The sequence below is a fragment of the Hydractinia symbiolongicarpus genome, chromosome 1 (assembly GCF_029227915.1).
Source record: "Hydractinia symbiolongicarpus strain clone_291-10 chromosome 1, HSymV2.1, whole genome shotgun sequence".
Taxonomy (NCBI): domain Eukaryota; kingdom Metazoa; phylum Cnidaria; class Hydrozoa; order Anthoathecata; family Hydractiniidae; genus Hydractinia; species Hydractinia symbiolongicarpus.
The window spans coordinates 6605115-6624199 of record NC_079875.1 but is presented as its reverse complement, the minus strand read 5'-3'; the positions used below and the strand labels follow the sequence as shown (position 1 = coordinate 6624199).

The following is a 19085-nucleotide window of genomic DNA, read 5'->3' as shown; positions in this document are numbered from 1 at the left end:
ATGCATATCTATTTTAAATTAATCATTTTAATATGATCTGTGATTTTAACTCTGTTAATCAAACTTTTATCCCTGCTAAAATATAACATGCATTAGTGGTGTAAAATCGTCATTGAAAGAATTAGCTACTAAGTAAAGGGTACGCCTTTACTTCTTTACAAAATGAAGGTTATATAAAGTGTCTTGAACTTACTATTTTCTGTACAATTTTATATTCCTACAATATATTATTTTGTTTATTATAATATATTAATAAATATTCGTATTGCGTATTTACTTAAATGTGTTTTTAAATGATGACTTAAACACTCCAGTCCGGCCTGATTTAAGCTTTCCCGTGTTAGAATTTTTTGTTGTCTTAGCAACATCAGTCTTTCTTTTGTCATGGTGTTTACTTTTAAAAATGGTGTCAAAGTCTATTTTGTTAACTTCTGTCGGTTCCAGGTCTTCTTTGTCACCAGCACGTTGTGGAAGGTACAAGGTGAACAAATACTGAAAAAGAAAATTATATTGTTGACTTCAGTTAGTGTGTTTGTTGAGTATCGAGTTTAAACTCGAAGACCTCCTATGTTTAAAACTTTGAGCTCTTCAAGCAACAAACTATTAAAAATATTTATTGCAGTTATTGCAACCTAACATTACTAGCTTTCACTAAACATATCTTTGTGTATTTTTGCTAACTTAAAAAGCTGATATTGCTGGCATTGATTTAAAGAAGTATTAGAATCACACATTTGAATAAAAAAACCTTAATTTTGATAAAAAATAATCATCACTTTCGTTATTTAAAAAAAAAACAGAAGCAAAATGGCTGACAACATTACTTCGCAACCATATTGAATCGTTTCCAGCTCGTCATGGTAACATTCGATAAACAATACTAATTATCATAATAATTTACCCACAAATTTACAAACCTTGGATCCAGGACTTAAACCGACTTCAGTAATTTACCCACAAATTTACAAACCTTGGATTCAGGACTTAAACCAACTTCAGTGAACAAGTATTGCCAACCACTTATACCTAAGTGAATGATAAGCATACGGAAATATTGTTGGAATGATGAAGAAAGAAAATGCCAGTCTAAAGAACGGTCCAGAAACCAAATTTCTGTGTCATCCAACAAGTTGTCTAAAAAAGACAATACGCATACTGTTATTGAACAGATTTTATCCATACAACTTTGTCAAGTGAACAACCTAAACATGATGTACTTCAAAATACATCTATGTAGTCTCTGCGGTATAACTTCTTTGGGTAGAAATAAAAACTTATGCTTAAAAATTCAAGGATGTTTGACCACGATGAAAAACTTTAAATGTTATGCTATTGCAAATGAAAGTTGTTTGAAGAAGGTTGGGATTTTATAAAAAAAAGTTGGACCACAAATAGAAAATGTGTTTCACTGTAAGGAAATTAAAGATATCTGACCACAGGGAAAGGAAAACGTTGTTTGACTATTGTGAAAATGGAATGTGTTTTAGAAATATGAAAGAGTATAAAATAAATTTTAATACCTTTTTCGTTTTTATCACATCACTAATTTTAGGAATTAGAATAATAGATTTTACATCCTTCATAATCCTCTAGTGCTTACTATGAAAATGCTTACTATGCTTACTACGAGATTCCTAACATACGTAACGTATTTGCTAACCAACTCTAACCGTCATGGTAATTGAGGAAATTGATTGGTTTGATTTGTTCAGTCTAGCTGAGCATTGCAATTGCATCCATGTGACTCTCATTCACCACCTTTAGATCCAGGCAAATAAAAAAAGGAGTCGCCGGTAGAGCATTTCAAAAAAGAAGAAAGTTTAAAAACAAACCTGATTTTGAATCTTTGAACACCAAACAGACTTTCCCATACAATTCCTCTGAACTTAACTCGAAGCACTTTTCATGAAAATGTGGTTTACGATGGCCTATAACAAATATGGTAAATAATTTTTAGACATGTACACATAAGTTAGAATATGATAAAACTTATGAAACATAATAAAATTTTCAAAACCACTATGAAAACACGCCCCTCCTAACACGTCCTAATATAGTATTTAAACATTCTCACAAATTACCTTCTTTATCAAACACATCGTCCTCAGTGTCGATGTCTTTTAAACCAACGTCATCATCCCCACCCACAGCTCTGGCTTCAGAAAGAAGATTTAACGATTCGATTGGATTTATCTCCACACTTCCAACTTGCACTATGTGACCTGGATAAAAATTTAAAATCTAAAACAAAATCGGATTTAGAGATCTGTTAGGAAAGTTTTTCGAAAAAACGAAAGTGACAAAATTTTAAATGACTAAAGAGTAGCTTTGCACTCTTTAAAATTATATAATTCTTTCTCTTTGAGTATTTTCTACTGTTTATAATTATTTAAATTGATGAATGATAGCAATTTTAATTTATCCAATATGATTATATCTTACTTAACATTAGATAATTCGGTTTGTTGGCTGATGATGGCTCCAACTTATCTGCCAATATGCACCAATTAAATACTGTGCTGCTTATTAGAACTGACTTACACAATATGCACCACTTAAATACTTCCACAATATGCACCAATTAAATACTGTGGTGTTTATTAGAGCTGACTTACACAATATGCACCAATTAAATACTGTGCTGCTTATTAGAACTGACTTACACAATATGCACCACTTAAATACTTCCACAATATGCACCAATTAAATACTGTGGTGTTTATTAGAGCTGACTTACACAATATACACCAATTAAATACTGTGGTGTTTATTAGAACTGACTTACACAATATACACCAATTAAATACTGTGGTGTTTATTAGAACTGACTTACACAATATACACCAATTAAATACTGTGGTGTTTATTAGAGCTGACTTACACAATATGCACCAATTAAATACTGTGGTGTTTATTAGAACTGACTTACACAATATGCACCAATTAAATACTTCCACAATATGCACCAATTAAATACTGTGGTGTTTATTAGAACTGACTTACACAATATGCACCAATTAAATACTGTGGTGTTTATTAGAACTGACTTACACAATATACACCAATTAAATACTGTGGTGTTTATTAGAACTGACTTACACAATATGCACCAATTAAATACTTCCACAATATACATCAATTAAATACTGTGGTGTTTATTAGAGCTGACTTACACAATATGCACCACTTAAATACTGTGGTGCCTATTAGAACTGACTTACACAATATGCACCACTTAAATACTGTGGCGCTTATTAGAACTGACTTACACAATATGCACCAATTAAACACTTTGGTGTTTATTAGAACTGACTTACACAATATGCACCAATTAAATACTGTGGCGCTTATTAGAACTGACTTACACAATATGCACCAATTAAATACTTCCACAATATGCACCAATTAAATACTGTGGTGTTTATTAGAACTGACTTACACAATATACACCAATTAAATACTGTGGTGTTTATTAGAACTGACTTACACAATATGCACCAATTAAATACTGTGGTGTTTATTAGAACTGACTTACACAATATACACCAATTAAATACTGTGGTGTTTATTAGAACTGACTTACACAATATGCACCAATTAAATACTGTGGTGTTTATTAGAACTGACTTACACAATATACACCAATTAAATACTGTGGTGTTTATTAGAACTGACTTACACAATATGCACCAATTAAACACTGTGGTGTTTATTAGAACTGACCTACACAAAATAGAGTACACATAAAAGAATCTAAAGCAATAATTAAAACTTGGTAATTTTTTTCCCTCCACTTTTTCAGTTGATTTCTTAATACCTCTACTTTCCAGACTAAAGCCAAATTTTCAATAAGGAATAAAACGGATGGAAACGCAAAGTATTATTTTGGTTCCGATCGAAAGATAATTTTTGATACACATGCTACACAAAAAGTTGGATTCAATCCTACTTTTTATTTGACCAAAGATCAAGTTTTTTCAATTAGATAAACTAATTTTGGTATGATACACGTTATTTTGCTTTGGAAACCACGACTTATCAAATGAGCACTAATTGAAATTCATTTCAACATGCAAGGTTATTTTAGATGATGGTCAATTGATGATATAAGAGTACAATTGGCACAGAAAGTTTAAAAAAACAGACTAATCTACCATTCAAATTGGTGCTCCATTGTATCAAGATACCATTCATTGTTAAGTAGAAAGCTTTCAAATCTGCTGGCAACTTACAAGAGTTTGTCTAAATAAAAACAACAGCATGTTGAGTCATTTTATCATCATTGTAAGCATATAATGTCTACCAGGAAAAATCTCTTTTAAAAATCCTTAACTTTAGCAGATTTTTATGATGTAAAAACTCTTTCTTATGATTCTTCTCAGACATTCGAAAGTTGAATGCAACTCATATATTACTGGCAATTCACTAAAAATACTAAACATTATTCTTTGATTAAACAGAAATGGAAACACATATAGTAACATTTATTTTAATTTTAGTTTGTTTTTCTTTACTCTGTAGAAATGTTAAAATAAAATAAAAAATTGATTCTAAATTTTTGCAGATTTTTTCCATTTTAGTTGTTTGTATCATTTTTGGACTTCATATCTTTAGAATTCCCTTAAGGTTTGCCTTAACCAACTTCAAATATATTTGTTGAAGACAGACGAAATACGAGAATATTGCCAGTGTGGAGTGAACAATAAAAAAGGTAGCAACTGTCGTTTACACAAAGATTTTCATAAAAAGGTTTCAAATAACATTTTAATGGGATTCTATTGTTTTTGTTCTTTATGTTGCTAAAAGTAGGAGAATTTTGAATTTTTGTTGCAACAAAAAGAGAAGAAATATTAGGACATTATAAGATCTTATCAACCAGTTAACACGTTTACTATAATCCCTGCTACCTTATATGAATGAATTAGAACTCAAGATACATATATACTTCATAAAAACAATAAAAGTGAAAAATAGCACATGCGTAAAATCTTATGGTATGAGATCTTATCAACCAGTTAACACGTTTACTATAAACACTGCTATCTTATATGAGTGAATTAAACTCAAGATACATATATACTTCATAGAAGTATTAAAAATGAAAAATAGCACGTGTAAATTTTATGCTAATACTTCTGGGTGTGGAAATATCAGTGCAGCATTTCATATGGTAATTATATTTAGAATTTTAGTCTGTATGGGTTTTTAGTTGCATGATAGAACGCTTACTGAAAGGTTGTGCAGTCAGAAAAAAAAGCATCCAAGGTCAGAATAATTTATGTATATAACATCACAACAAGTAATTTATCACGTCTTTTTTATTATTTTATCAAATTCATCTGTTATTTATTTCAGCTTTTCACCTGCTTTTTTGATTGTTTTAGCTTTGAATTCACATTTTTAAAAGTGTATCGCAAATCATTGTCCTTTCTTTATGTCTGCCATACCACCACTTTTAACTTTGTTGTCTCTGTTATCCCAACCCCCTTAGGTAGCAATTTGATGCTGCAGTGTTTAAATGGCTAATATGGAGGTGACAGCCTACTGACAAAAGTTTTTGTATTCCCCAGCTTGGTTATCTTTTTATTAAATGTAACAAAAAACAACGTATTGTGTACCTCCTCCCAAGCATCAATAAATTTTTTTCTGGCTGAACCACAATCAACCACACGGACGTTAGTAACATCATCTTTTTTCTCTATAAGAAAACTCATATGAAGAAGCATTTATGTGTAACCAGTTTAATATTCTTCTTAAAGGAAAAGAAGGTTAAGTATTTCGCTTTTTTGATTATATGTAGACAGCCTTTACATAAAATTTCATTTAAGGGCGAAATATATTTTTAAGTTTATGATTTTAGAGAAATAAAACACATCTTAATGTTTATTTCATTTCAATCTAAAAGACCATAATAAATTTCAGAAAATTAGAAAGATGCAGTTCCCACAACCAAATATAAAAAAAGTTCATTAAAAGTGTTATAGTACAAGTCGATCTTTCCCACTGCCTTAACCTGATTTTTTGCGAGGCTAAAAAAACACACTTCCCAAAAATTATTTTTCACGAATTAGTCACACAGAGATATCACGCCAAGATGAACCAAATTAAGGTTTTCTGCCGATTTAAGTTTTTCAGCCCTATTTATTGAGGTAGGTAACCTGTAATTAACTTGCCACAGAGGCTGGCTATTTTTTTATCAAACTAGTAAGTGGCCCGTGGAAAAATATTATTGCATGTGTCTCGCTACTTTCAGTACCATTTAGCGTGACAGACAGACGTATACAGGTATTATAATATAGAAAAGGAAAATTCACTAAGAAAAGCTATAGAAAAAAAAGTTGATTTTTATAACAAAATAATTTTGCTAATTTATTATCAGGAGTTGAGCTTACAGAAATTTTGGTGCAGACAAATCTTAAAGAGTTTTATTCATTGACGAGAATAATTCAAGTATTTCCTGGTTTTTGAATATAATTAAATTTGAATGTAAATTTTTATAATACAAACCAAGTGAGCCAACTAAACCAAATGTAATTTGATCCAACACATCTCGAAATTCAGGTCTAGCTGACATATCTCAACAGCTTACATTTTTTATTCACTTTTTTCCATCTAAAGAAAACAAAAAAATGTATTTAAAGCTACTGTACATGCAAGGTGGCCAGAGATAACTTCAAAGTTTTAGCAGATTATAAAAGAAAATGCAAAGCTCTTGCAGGCTAAAAGATTTCTGATTCTTGTTCGTGTGTAATTTTGTTCCCTATACCTAAGGTTGCCAGTAGCCTGTTTTGTACAGAACTTCTAAAATGTTGTTCCGTTATTTGAAATAAATAGGTATTATCCCGTGGTATTATCTTGAACTTGTGAAATGTTTCATGTAGTACAAATATACAAAACGTGATTTGTGAAAATTATTACTTTAATAAAACTGCACTACACTTAACATCCATGAAAAAGAAACGAAGACGTTTTAGCATATCCATTTATTAAATATCATTGCTTGTGGTGTAACAATATTTTGGAAATGTTTTATTATACGTGTGACATGACTAAAATCTTTATCAAGTTTAAGATATCTAAGATTTGACCATAAAGTTGGATCCTACAAGTTTAAAAACAAAAGAAGAAATAGAAGTACGCGAAAGAAATAAATAGGTTAAGACTACGTTCATTGGTTTAGAATTAACAATAGAGACTAAATCCAAAATGCAATTCCGTGGTATTAATATTTAGACTAGCCAGGGAACCCTGGTGTCGAAACGCCAGGTTAAGCCACAAGTAACTGTGTTACCTGGCGTCGAACGCCTGAAAGAGCGATTAATAAGAAGTGTAAACTGTGCCACACATTTAAGTGAAGCGCTTTAGTATGTTATGTCATAAACTGAGTGAGAACATTATGGTGTTTCCGGTGTAATATATTTTGAAAAAAATAGGCGCACAACATGATCTTTCCAGTGTAATATATTATTTAAAAAATAACTTTTCACAACTTTAGCTGAAATAAAAATACAGTTTACAAGTCATTGCTCCCCTGTTATAGCAAAAACAGTTGGCCAACCTTTTTTATTTTTCAGAGAAAGTTCCCCAACCCCAACATAAAAATAAATGATAATAAACCAAACTTTAAAATAATAAGATTAAATAAGGCTTCAGCAGGATGCTGCCTTAAAATCTACGTTAGCTAGCTAAAATCTTGAAATTGTTTTGTTTCAGATTAACGCATGGCTAGAAAACGTGATGATATTTTCATCTTAATATGTGAAAACATAGACACAATGAAGAGAATATCTTAAACGTTAATAGAACTGAAATTTAGGCAGTTAAAGAGTTATACTGACCCAACCAAATATTCCTCTTCCTTCAAAAAAATTTTGATTCACAGCTTGGTGAAGAAGCCGAGTAATATGGTGTTCTTGAACTCGGTCCCTCGAAAGAAACGACTCGTACCTTAACCCCTAGAGCTCGTTAAAAACATAACTGGAAACGAAAATTTGAAGAAGTATCTACATAGCATAGCTCATTAAATAATATTAAAATAACAGTCTATACCAATATTTGTGATCACATTCGTAATGCAGAGGTTGTTCGTTTCAAATTGCAGTAAATTATTTAAAAATAATTCATCCTGTCCTCTTTCCAGATAAAATTTTTTTGTCACATAAAACATAATAATAAAGGTACTATAAAAAAAAGAATTTTAGGAGGAACCAATGTTTTTAACCCAAACTTTAGGTTATTTAGGTATTTTAGAAGGGTCCCCATTTTTCAGGTTATTTAGGACAACTTAGGTTTAGCGACTCTGAAATCAGCATCTAGTATTTTCTTTTTCTTTCTAACAGGTTTCCTACAGCCATTATTTACAAACAAAGATATTAAGACAGTTAATCAGCTTTACAAACACCTAAATCTTTATTAAAGAAGGAGACTTGTAGGAGATGTTTAATCAAAAGATACTTTATCAAGCATTTACAAAAAGCCATAACCGATAGCTAAATTATTGGGAATAATTTAGGAAATTTATAAAAACAACGTGACAATGAAATTATTAGAAAAGGTAGCAACTCAAAGAGACACAGAAAATATGCATGTTTTGTTTATATAAAGCTGTTAATATTTTGATATTTCTTCTAAGGAGTAAATCTCATCAGATAACAGCGAACATTCATTATGTATGCTCTCTAAACTCTTTAGACAAACATGGTACACATTTTCCTTATCAAACAGGTTTGCCAACGCAAGCATGACCTTGTCAGCAACATAGTCTTTGTTTTTGTGTAGCAATCTTTGCTCCATAGTTACAATTGTAGTAAATAATTCTTTTCCAACTTCTGGATTTACCCATACTCCAAACGAATCTGAAACATCTGAATCATCCATTTGAAAGTCCACGTCTGCATCCCAACTTTGATTAACAGAATGATACTTATGCATTATCATAAAGAATTTGTGCACACCTATTACAGCTTCGCTATTTTCACAATTGCAACAATTACCAGAACTATCATCAGAGTTCTCAACAAGTTCAGTATAACATTCGCTACAACCAATGAACAAAAACGAAAGCAAATCTTCCAGTTGTGATGATACATTTGAACTTGTCACACAAATGTTAGAACTTGATTTTGTGTTCAGAGAAATTGATTTTATAGTAGCTAAACAATGCACAAATTTATCAGCTGACTTCCATTCTTTAACAACTTGATAACTTGACTTAAAAGTTGTATGCAAGCTGTAGTCACGTTCCCTGGTGTTGTATTTATATAGCAAAGCCTTGATTATCAGCACTGAGTTGATCAAGGGATAAAACTCTGTTAACCAACCATATTTTTCAGCCCATATAAATAAGTCAACCATGTTGCCAGCTTTGTCTGCAAGTTCTTAATAGCAAAAAGAATAATAGCAAAGATCCTTTATCAGAAGAAGTATATTTTTTAGGAAACTTATAAGATATTGATAAAAAACATGTTTACATGTTTAAAAACATGTTTAAAAACATGTTTTTTATCAATAATGTTTAAAAACATGTTTAAAATATGCTTACTGACTACTACTTTTGACAAGTCTTGCCCCATGAATAAATACTTTTGTTTTACTTCTGGAGAATTAACTGTCATTATTCTTGCACATACATTATTTATATGCCCTGCAACTAACTCTGTAAATTCGCTTCTCACAACAGTTGGATCAATGTGAAAAGAAAAAGAAAGTAGGTAATTATGAGTGTTACGTATCCATGCTATAAATGAGTAAAGCTTCTTTATGCAAACAACATTGGACCCTGTATAAAAAAAAAATATTTTCATCTGTTCAACTACAATGATCCTGTAATAAATATTTTTTTAATGTATGGCTAATAGTTACCTAACTTTTGTTTGAAAACCTATTCTGACAGATTGCAAAAATTTGCCTTTTTAGCTAATATAATGCTTATACATTTATACAAAAAATTAACAGTATTTGAAAAAGCATTCTTCAGGTGGGCAAATGTCATGTTTAACTCCATTACAAGATAGCCATTATGCTTTGAGGAAAAACACAATGTTTAGGTGGTCAACTTTTCATACTTTTCATAAAATCTTTTTCAACTTTAAACCTGACACATTGTGTATTTTAAGTGAGTTTTTGCTAAATTAGATTTACTTTAATTTAGATACTTGTCATTCTTGTTTAATCAAATCACTTTCTGAGAGTGTTTAACCATGAAATGTTGGCATTTTATCTCAACCAAAGGTGCTACCACATGATATTCCAATCAGGAGAATAAAAGAACATAATGGATACCTACAAATTTTTGGAAAAGGCCAAACAGGTCTTCTAAAATTAAAGACTTTGGATGTTGCGTTACTTTGACCCATATATTTTCCTTTATACAACTGCATCATAACGTTAGTCAAAACAATAACATCTCCGATACGTATTCGGTCAACCCAGTCAGCACAATTGTTCCACAATGTAATGTTAAAATAAAATTTACTTTCATCACCAACCATTAATTTTGCTAACTTTATTTTTTGACCAATATTTGGACAATGCTTAATCTGAACAATTCTTACTGGACAAATTTGCAACACTATAACAAGTAAATTTGTCATTTGTTTTGTTTCAATAGCATTGTTTATGGACATAATAGTTCTTCCACTGCATGAATTAGGTATATCACAGCTGCTATGCATAAGTGAACTGGTTAGTTGTTCATCGGTAGTACAGCTACAATCAGGTTCCTTGTTTACACATAGAGGCATTGTATCACTGTTAGATATTAGAACAGATTTTGGGTGACTATGGAAATTTTTGTCTTTAAAACTGTCTGCACCTTTTTGGGGTTGATATTCAAGCATGGGTTCGTTTTCTTGGGTTTCAGGAATCACAGAAGGTTCCACTGACTTCCCATTTCTATTTTCCATATTTTTTTGATCTTCATACTCACATATTGAATTTGAAAATTGTTTGGCGTCTAATTGAGATTGTTGTCTCATAAAATAAGTCTGAGAATAGTCAGAATATCTGGGTATTGTTGGACCTACCTCATTTAAACAGTCATCAGATTTAAAGAGTAATTGACTTTCAATGCAAACTTCTTGATAGAGCATATCAGTATTTACATCCACTCTATCCAATGACTTGATATCCTCTGACTTTGTCTTAGGTAACATAGTATCATAACAACCTGGTTCAACAATATTAGATAATTGGCTTTGGTTAACTTCATATTCCAACAGAATTTCACTTAACTCCTTCTGTGAAAACATACTGGTATTGTTACAAAGCTCTGCCGTTGTAAATGTATACTGTTTCCAGATGACTGATGCATCCACTGAAGTGTTTTCATCTACAACAAAAGAAGCATGTCATTTACAACTTTGCAAGCTTTACAAAAAAGTCTGTTATCAATAGTCATTCGGATAGCATAGTAATTAAGAAAAACTTACTATTGATGGAGAGCTTTGGCGCACCAGCAAATATATGCAAAGTTTTCATATCTAAAATGTCATAATTAACAATCAATAAGTTGCATCTGATAAAACTTTTGCATGAGAGAAAGTCACAATATCATAAAAAATAACTAAAATAAAAAAAATAAAAAAATATTTACATGCCAGCTTATTGAATTAAAATATCACAATAGAAGACATTTTTTCTGTCACTTATGCATAAAGATGGCAGACAATATTATGACAGAAAAAGTTCAAAATTTAAATTCTTTTACGGATGTTTGTTGTTCAATGTTTTACTTATTTTAATGATGATGTCATATTTAAATGAATGCAAATTTTGATATTTTTTATCATCTGTTATTAAAAGTAAACTTTATCAATGTAGAGAATACTTTATCAATGTAGAGAATACACAAAAACTATGGCCAAGATAACACTTCTTTGCTTGCTAAACTTTTCTGAAAACCTTATAACTCTGCATTTTAGTTTTGCTAAAACTTTGTGAGTAAACATATAGGTCCCATACCACTAACCTACAGTACAGTCTGAATGCACACTAATATCACACCTTTACACAATGGGCATCAGTCGTTTGTCTTTTAATATAGTTAAATCTCTAAAGGGTTTTTTGAGTTTATATTTGCAAATTTAAAATGCGCTCACATGCGCTTATTTTTTGTACTAGCATCATTAATTTTTCCAACTATTTCTGTGTTATTTATTGAAGTACATTTCTTTCAATTTCTAATAATTTGAGAAAAAAATTTGTTAATTCCAGCGTGTGAATTCTATGATTCCAATACTATTTTGAAAAGAACTTTATGAAATTAATCAAAAATACACATCCATTGGTAAAAACACGTTTGTTAAGACTAGCAGTCAGACTTGTTGGCAATTCGAGAAGAAAAGCCTCAGTGGCTAGTTACAAATCCTCATAGGGAAAGTGGGTTGGCAAGTTGGCTGGTACGATAGGAGATCGATTGATCCCGTCGTTCAATGTTCTTTGAAGTGATGAATTACCTTACCAGAGTTTCCAGTACCATACTATTAATAATAACTAGTCGCTAAGGCCCGTGGAAAAATCCACTTTGGCAAAAGAACAATGGAAAAATAGGTTGTTTTATTCGTTGCCTGTAATAAGTAGATGTTGGAACGCTGGTCAAAATAATGTATAATGTGTGCTTTTGGCGAATGCTTAAAAAGATATAGGGGTTTAAAAATTTTGCTGATGTCATTAAAGTCCCATCAAAACACAAATTTTTATCATATAGATCTTTATCATTATTTTTATCATATAGATCTTGGAACGCTGGTCAAGAAAATGTGTAGGATCATGTACTTTTGACAAACAGTTGCAGAGATATTAGGGTTTGAAGGTTTTTTAATGACGTCATCAACCTGTCCATTCCGAAACGGATTTGGGGACCCAGGCTTGGGAAACTTATCCAAATTGGTCCCAGTTGGTCACTAGTTACCCACGCGGTGAAAAATCATTGACGTCACCACCTCGTTTGCAAGTTATTTGGCCTCAAAGTTTTAAGTGCACTGTAATGGCTTCACTAATCTTAATTAACTTTCCTTTGACATCAATACTATTTTAACATTAAAGTTCAGGCCATTTCTTGAATAAAACTATGCCAGAGCTACAAAAAGCACCCGCTAAAAAAGTACGAGTGCTATGGTGTGCGAAAAATCGCACTTGTAAGCTAAATTTACAAGTGTGATGTGAATATTTGCAAGTGTGATTCACACTTAACTATTTTTTGCTTACCACAAGGTTATGTTATTGCTGTATAGAGACAAATTTTGATTGTAAAACGTATTAACCACAAGTGCGATGGTGTGTTGGCAGATTCGCTATATATGTTTTTGGCATTAGATATATTTCTAAACATTTTTGATTTCTCCTTCTTCTTTTAAAAAGATTTTTTAAACTTTATTTAACATGTTTTTCCTTGGTATTACATCACAAAAACATTCATCTGAAAGCTGCATTAAGGTACAGGACACCTAACCTCTCCCATGTTCTGGTTATATTTAACTTGCATGGGTTCTTCTCGCAGTATTCTCTGTGACGATGAAGGTCGGACTGACTTGTGGAATAGTTCCAAATGGTCTTCCGTTTTTCGTTTCAGTCTCAGTGTTATGCCGAGCATAAGAGTGTCAGCATGAAAGAAAGGGGCCGACTTTATTGTTCTTTATACTTTTTAAACAAATCAATCACGAAGAAATGAATGTTATGTAATCAGCGTAATAGCTTTTTTCATCACTCTATAATATTTTAGAAAAAGAAAAATTCACCAGTGCGTGTGCGGGCGAGTGCGCGTGCCACCGCACTCGTCGCAAGGAATGGTCTGAAAGTTTGGTAATTTACATAACAACTTTATAGGCGATATTTTATAGACTTCATTGTAGAAAATTGTGGAAAATATAATCCACTTTGAAAAAGTGACAGACAGACACACGGAACTGGCGTATTATTATATAGATAATAATAATAATAATAATAATAATAATAATAATAATAATAATAATAATAATAATAATAATAATAATAATAATAATAATAATAATAATAATAATAATAATAATAATAATAATAATAATAATAATAATAATAATAATAATAATAATAATAATAATAATAATAATAATAATAATAATAATAATAATAATAATAATAATAATAATAATAATAATAATAATAATAATAATAATAATAATAATAATAATAATAATAATAAATATTTAAGTGGCCAGCCCAGAAAATCACAAAAACCTATGGTTGGATTGTTTCCATTGGGGCCACTAGAACAAAAAAGAAACAAAAAATAATAAACCTTTGACTGCCTCAGCTCAATGAAACATAGTAACATTTATAATCTGTGAAAATTGAAAAGAAGAATAAAAACAAAAATTAAAAAGTTAAAAAGTGATTTCCATTAGAATTTGCCAATTACATTAGAGATGGAAGTCTTAAACGAAAGTAGACTTCCATCAAAAGTCTGGAAGATTATTCCACACTTTTGCAGCTCTAAATGGGAAGAATTTTTTGCCAAATTTCGTGTTGACCAAGGGAAGTGTGAACGTGTTTTTTGAAGCTCCTCCTGTTTGATGATTATGACAGTTTTTTGTCAAAAGGAATTTTGAGCGTATGTAATCCGCAGCAATGTGATTCATGGCTTTGAAAACTAATATGGCATCTTTTTTGATGAGTAAATTATTCATTGAATATTCCCTCTCTTTCCCAAAAAAGGTAAGGACACATTTTATTTGTTTTTCTAGATTTCACAATGTACCTTGGATGGCACAAGCCCATGCCGAGGAGCAGTAGTTGAAATATAGCATGACAAGTGCATTAATTAAAAGGTTTTTTGTGTGAGGTGTTAAACAGGATGCAAGGTTCTAATTTAACTTTTTTAACTGGCTGTGGTTGCCGAAAAAGATTTTGGTACTTGCGAAAGTTCTAACTCGATCTGGAAGACAAGGGTATTTAAGTTTTTATGGGACGAAATAATTATTGTATCATCTGCATATAGATGGTGGTAATTTGAATTGATGACATATTTTAGTCATCAATATACAAAAGAAAGAGCAGGGGTCCCAACACAGATCCCTGCGGCACCCCAAAATCGTCTTTATGAATCAGATCTGATCCTGTGTCGTTTACAAGTCAGCTGCATTCAGCCCGTTAAGTAGGACTTGAACCAGTAAAAGGCAGCATTTCTGATGCCAAAACACCATAGTTTTTATAAAAAAATGTTATGATCAACAGTGTCAAAAGCTTTTTTAAGATCAATGAGCACAGCACAAACAAAGTTTTGTTGGTCGAGCCAGTAAGAAGAATAAAATCAAAGACATCCACCACTGCAGTTTCTGTGGAAAAGAGTTTTGGAAAACACCCAACAGCTATTTCTGTTTATCAAGAATTGGTGTAGATAGTAAATCAGTTAAAAACACCCATTTTTATACGCATTAGTAGCCAGTATATTTAATGAAAGGCCTCCTCAACCTTGGTATAATTTTATTTGGAGTGTGAATGAAATTGGAAGCCAAAAGGTATAGCTATAGCTAGCTATATAATAAAATACTAGTAATAATCACAAATTTATAAACACCTTAAAACACTCTTAACCAAATCCTAGCATCTTTTTTCCTGTCATGGCAAAAATGCCAGAGCCAGAAAGCTTACCACGCTGAAAAGTAAATAAAAAAACGTCACGTTGGAATCCTTTTAGGTCGTTTTCAGCTTTTCTTATTTTGTTGGATCTTGTAAAACACTCACCTCCATTCATTGCAGCATTTTTGGAAATTTCTTAAGTGATAGCTTATAGTCAAATCCATGAAGAAGTTAAGTAACGAACGGAGGTACACTGTCGCTGGAGGCCGTTTGTTTAGATAATCACGTGCACGGCATAAACATAGCTAGCTGGCTGGTTGGGTGCTCGATTTTAAATGAGGCTGCAGTACAATTTATATCTACCTACCAAAAATCTATAAAAATCTATAAAAATACATGACAAGGTGCCTAAAGCCACAAAAATCGAAACCGTATTCGTGTGACAGACTCATGAATATTTAGATGCTGAAAAGAAAGTAAGACCAACAACCCTTGTATCAAAAACACCACTGGCCCGGAAATCGAGGTTGCTCTTTGAGATCAACATCAACCTAAAGGACGAGAATGGTTGGAATCGTTAATTGGTAATTTTAAAAGTAGCATAACGGATAAATTTTAGGCTTTTTACCCCCTACCAACATCGAACGTCTTCTCCTGGCCGAACAGTCTTCACTACCGTTTATAAATATAAAGTTACCGTAGCGAAAATATACAGTTTATGCCGTATTAACCATATCAACTATCATAATGCGTTTGACTTTACCATTACCACTGTGTTTCTATTAAAATTCAAACAAGCGTATTTCAAAAAAACACCTGGAAAGGCTGCGATAAAATAAATACGTCTATTATGGCACTAACTTGACCTTTTGAACACCATCACCAAGCACTAGATTGGGATCTCTCACATCCAACGTTATTAAGCAGAAGTTGTATTGTACTGTCATGACGTGCTGTCTTTTTTCGTGAGCTTGAATCATCAAGAAAATTCTCTTCATTTTCGATATTTTTTATTTTTATTTTAAAAGTGAAAAAAAAAACGAAAACCAAAGTTGTCTTTAACCCTGCACCTGCGCTGGGCATTTAAGGGGCTTCTCAATCCTAGAGAAGGGCTGATTCCCCCCCCCCCCCCCCTGTGTAATTTCTACAATTGTTGTCTGTTGGACTTGAAATTTACCACAAAAACACTTTGGTTAAAAAGAAATTTGATGACGTCAGCATTTTTAGCATCGTCTGTCCGGGTTGGTACTTGGATGGGGGACGACCTGGAAACTCCCGGTGTCGTAGGCTATAGCACGATGACCATACCACGATGAACACACCTGTTCTTGTCTTACCACGGAAGTTAAGATGTTTACAATAATAAGAGTAAGAATTGTTATAATTCTAATACCATTTACAATAATAAGCAGGCCAAATAAAATTTATTTTCAGAAAATATGATGCTAAACTAAAATTGATCCAAGTCAAATCATCAGACAAAGATTGGTAGTGAAATTGATTAAAATGGTTCCTGTAGTAAAAAACGAAAATCTTGTACAGTGAGATGGAATAGTTTTATCATCAGTATCTTGGTACCAACTTCCCAGGGTATCTTGTATCTTTCGCCATCCTCGTGTCGAAAAAATACAACCCCGGGGTCGAGGTTGTTTAGTACTAGGGCTGAGTTAACATTTTTTATTATTTTTGCCGCAAATTCATAAAAATTTGTAACAATATAAGTACGGAATAGTATATGCAAATAATAAATAAAATTTAGCGTACTAAAAGATTACATGGATAAGAAAAAAATAATTGAAGTAAGTGCATCCTATACATATATATATCCTCCAAAATTCAAAATGGCAGATATTCTAAAATATAACGATTGCGGACATTTCTATGGGAATACGACACCGGATAATACGAGCAGAACTGCAAATTCTTTAGAAACTTTAGAAAATATTTTCTTTTCTTATAAAATAATTTCTTTTCTTTAGAAAATATATATATATATATATATATATATATATATATATATATATATATATATATATATATATATATATATATATATATATATATATATATATATATATATATATATATTTTACTTCGGGAAACAGTAGATTTCTGCTTTTTTCTCCAACAGACCATACGCGCGTATATCTTTATATTTACATACGTAGTAATACAACACGTTTCCATTCTTGTCTATACCTTTGTAATATTCTTTAACACTTGGAGACTCTAAGTTGTACCGTGATAAACAACTATCCACTCGCCGGGCGTAGTTGTCAGACGGATCCCGTTGGGTCCAAGCCAAGCGTTTTGACTGTTGACATTTAAGGCGTACTTTTTCCACCCGTACGGGCGTAAATATTTTCTAGAACCTCTCATATAATTCTCATCATTTTCAGGTTGTAGATTTGTGAAATCATAGTCAAAGCTTGGAGCTAATATTTTGTCGGAGAAATGAATTAATTTCTTTCCAAAGGGAATTCCCAAGCTCATGTTTGTAATGATAGTATCTACGCTCATTTTAAGAACCACCTCAAAAAACCATATAATGAACAAGCTGAAAAAGTTTAAAAAAATGAACAAAGAAGCAAACAAAATAGCAAAAACAAACAAACAATAAAAAAAAATTGTTGTTGTCGGTTGTTATATATTTTAAAAAAGATTTTAGCTGTACTGTACACATTATCGGAATTTAAAGGTGAAGAAAATTCGTGACAATTTGAATATTCAAAATTTGAATTTACAAAGACACTACAAAAAAATTGGGAAACAACAACAACATTATTATTAAAGTTTTTTATACCAGTAAAAGGGCGTTATTTAGAGAGGGCGTTGATGCTCAGTGGACAATGAATTTTTAATCCAGGCATATTACGATACAGTCTTCAGTGTTGTTTACAATTCTCCTAAATGTTTAAATTTCAAATTTCTTACTAGTTGCAAGAATAAAAACAAATGTTATTTCATATCGTTCAGAACTCTCTACTTACCTGTTTGTTTATGAATCCAGAAATATTTTTTCTTTTTATCTGCTGTGTTCGACACAGTACAGAAACACCAGAAATTTACAGCTTTTAATATTGATTGGAAGGGAAATATCCAACGTTCGTGATTATAAAGAAACTACTCTGCATGTTGCAGACCGCGAGGGAACGGTAAAACGCCTAAGGAGGAGCGTTGCATTCTATTGTTTTATAATCAAGCTGAATCATATCCTATTAAAAGAGTCATTGAATTTCCGCGCCCGAAGGCGTAGGAAATTCTTTAAAACCGTCGTTTTTTCTTTCGGAGCATTTTTTGAGAAAAATCGACCCTGGGATTTCACGTTTCTCTGAGAGGAGGAAAGTATTGGTATAACTGACTAACTAACCCTGTCCCAAATGTTCAATTGCAATGTCACAGATTTAAACTTCGTACCCAAGCTACCTAAATACTGGGAAGTCATCTAAATGAAGTTTCAGGCCAAAATTGGTATTTGTTTTTGACAAAATTTGGCAAGTTAACAAAAAATTATGCTGAACATAATGGTG

At 31.6% G+C, this 19085-nt stretch overlaps 2 protein-coding genes across 4 annotated transcripts; both read right to left on the bottom strand.

Moving 5' to 3' along the window:
• Nucleotides 1-92: 92 nt before the first annotated feature.
• LOC130635037 (tubulin polyglutamylase complex subunit 2-like) lies at nt 93-11145 on the bottom strand. The gene is made up of 8 exons (XM_057444667.1): nt 11025-11145; nt 6508-6612; nt 5619-5698; nt 4155-4242; nt 2082-2222; nt 1833-1928; nt 971-1026; nt 93-492 (listed from the first exon to the last, which is right to left on the bottom strand). The coding sequence occupies exons 2-8, from the start codon at nt 6572-6574 to the stop codon at nt 274-276; spliced, it is 747 nt and encodes a 248-aa protein (XP_057300650.1). The 5' UTR covers nt 6575-6612; nt 11025-11145; the 3' UTR covers nt 93-273.
• LOC130634913 (shieldin complex subunit 2-like) lies at nt 7444-18741 on the bottom strand. Of its 3 annotated transcripts, none has more exons than XM_057444657.1 (5): nt 18546-18741; nt 11430-11480; nt 10286-11329; nt 9542-9778; nt 7444-9377 (listed from the first exon to the last, which is right to left on the bottom strand). In XM_057444657.1, exons 2-5 carry the CDS (start codon nt 11476-11478, stop codon nt 8608-8610), a joined length of 2100 nt encoding a protein of 699 aa, XP_057300640.1. In that variant the 5' UTR covers nt 11479-11480; nt 18546-18741; the 3' UTR covers nt 7444-8607. The 3 variants fall into 3 exon arrangements, with proteins under 3 accessions (XP_057300640.1, XP_057300639.1, XP_057300641.1); XM_057444656.1 differs by lacking the exon at nt 18546-18741 and adding an exon at nt 15721-16005; XM_057444658.1 differs by lacking the exon at nt 18546-18741 and adding an exon at nt 11969-13983.
• Nucleotides 18742-19085: the final 344 nt, after the last annotated feature.

Coding starts and splice junctions, on each gene's coding strand:
- LOC130635037 (XM_057444667.1), bottom strand. CDS start 6,574: ATGTCAGCTAGACCTGAATTTCGAGATGTGTTGGATCAAATTACATTT. Junction 2,223..4,154: donor ATGGAGCACCAATTTGAATG/GTAGATTAGTCT, acceptor ATTTTTATCCAG/GTCACATAGTGCAAGTTGGA. Junction 1,027..1,832: donor GTTCAAAGATTCAAAATCAG/GTTTGTTTTTAA, acceptor TCATTCACTTAG/GTATAAGTGGTTGGCAATAC.
- LOC130634913 (XM_057444656.1), bottom strand. Junction 11,330..11,429: donor GCCAAAGCTCTCCATCAATA/GTAAGTTTTTCT, acceptor CTTTTGTTGTAG/ATGAAAACACTTCAGTGGAT. Junction 9,779..10,285: donor TTGGCCTTTTCCAAAAATTT/GTAGGTATCCAT, acceptor TTTTTTATACAG/GGTCCAATGTTGTTTGCATA.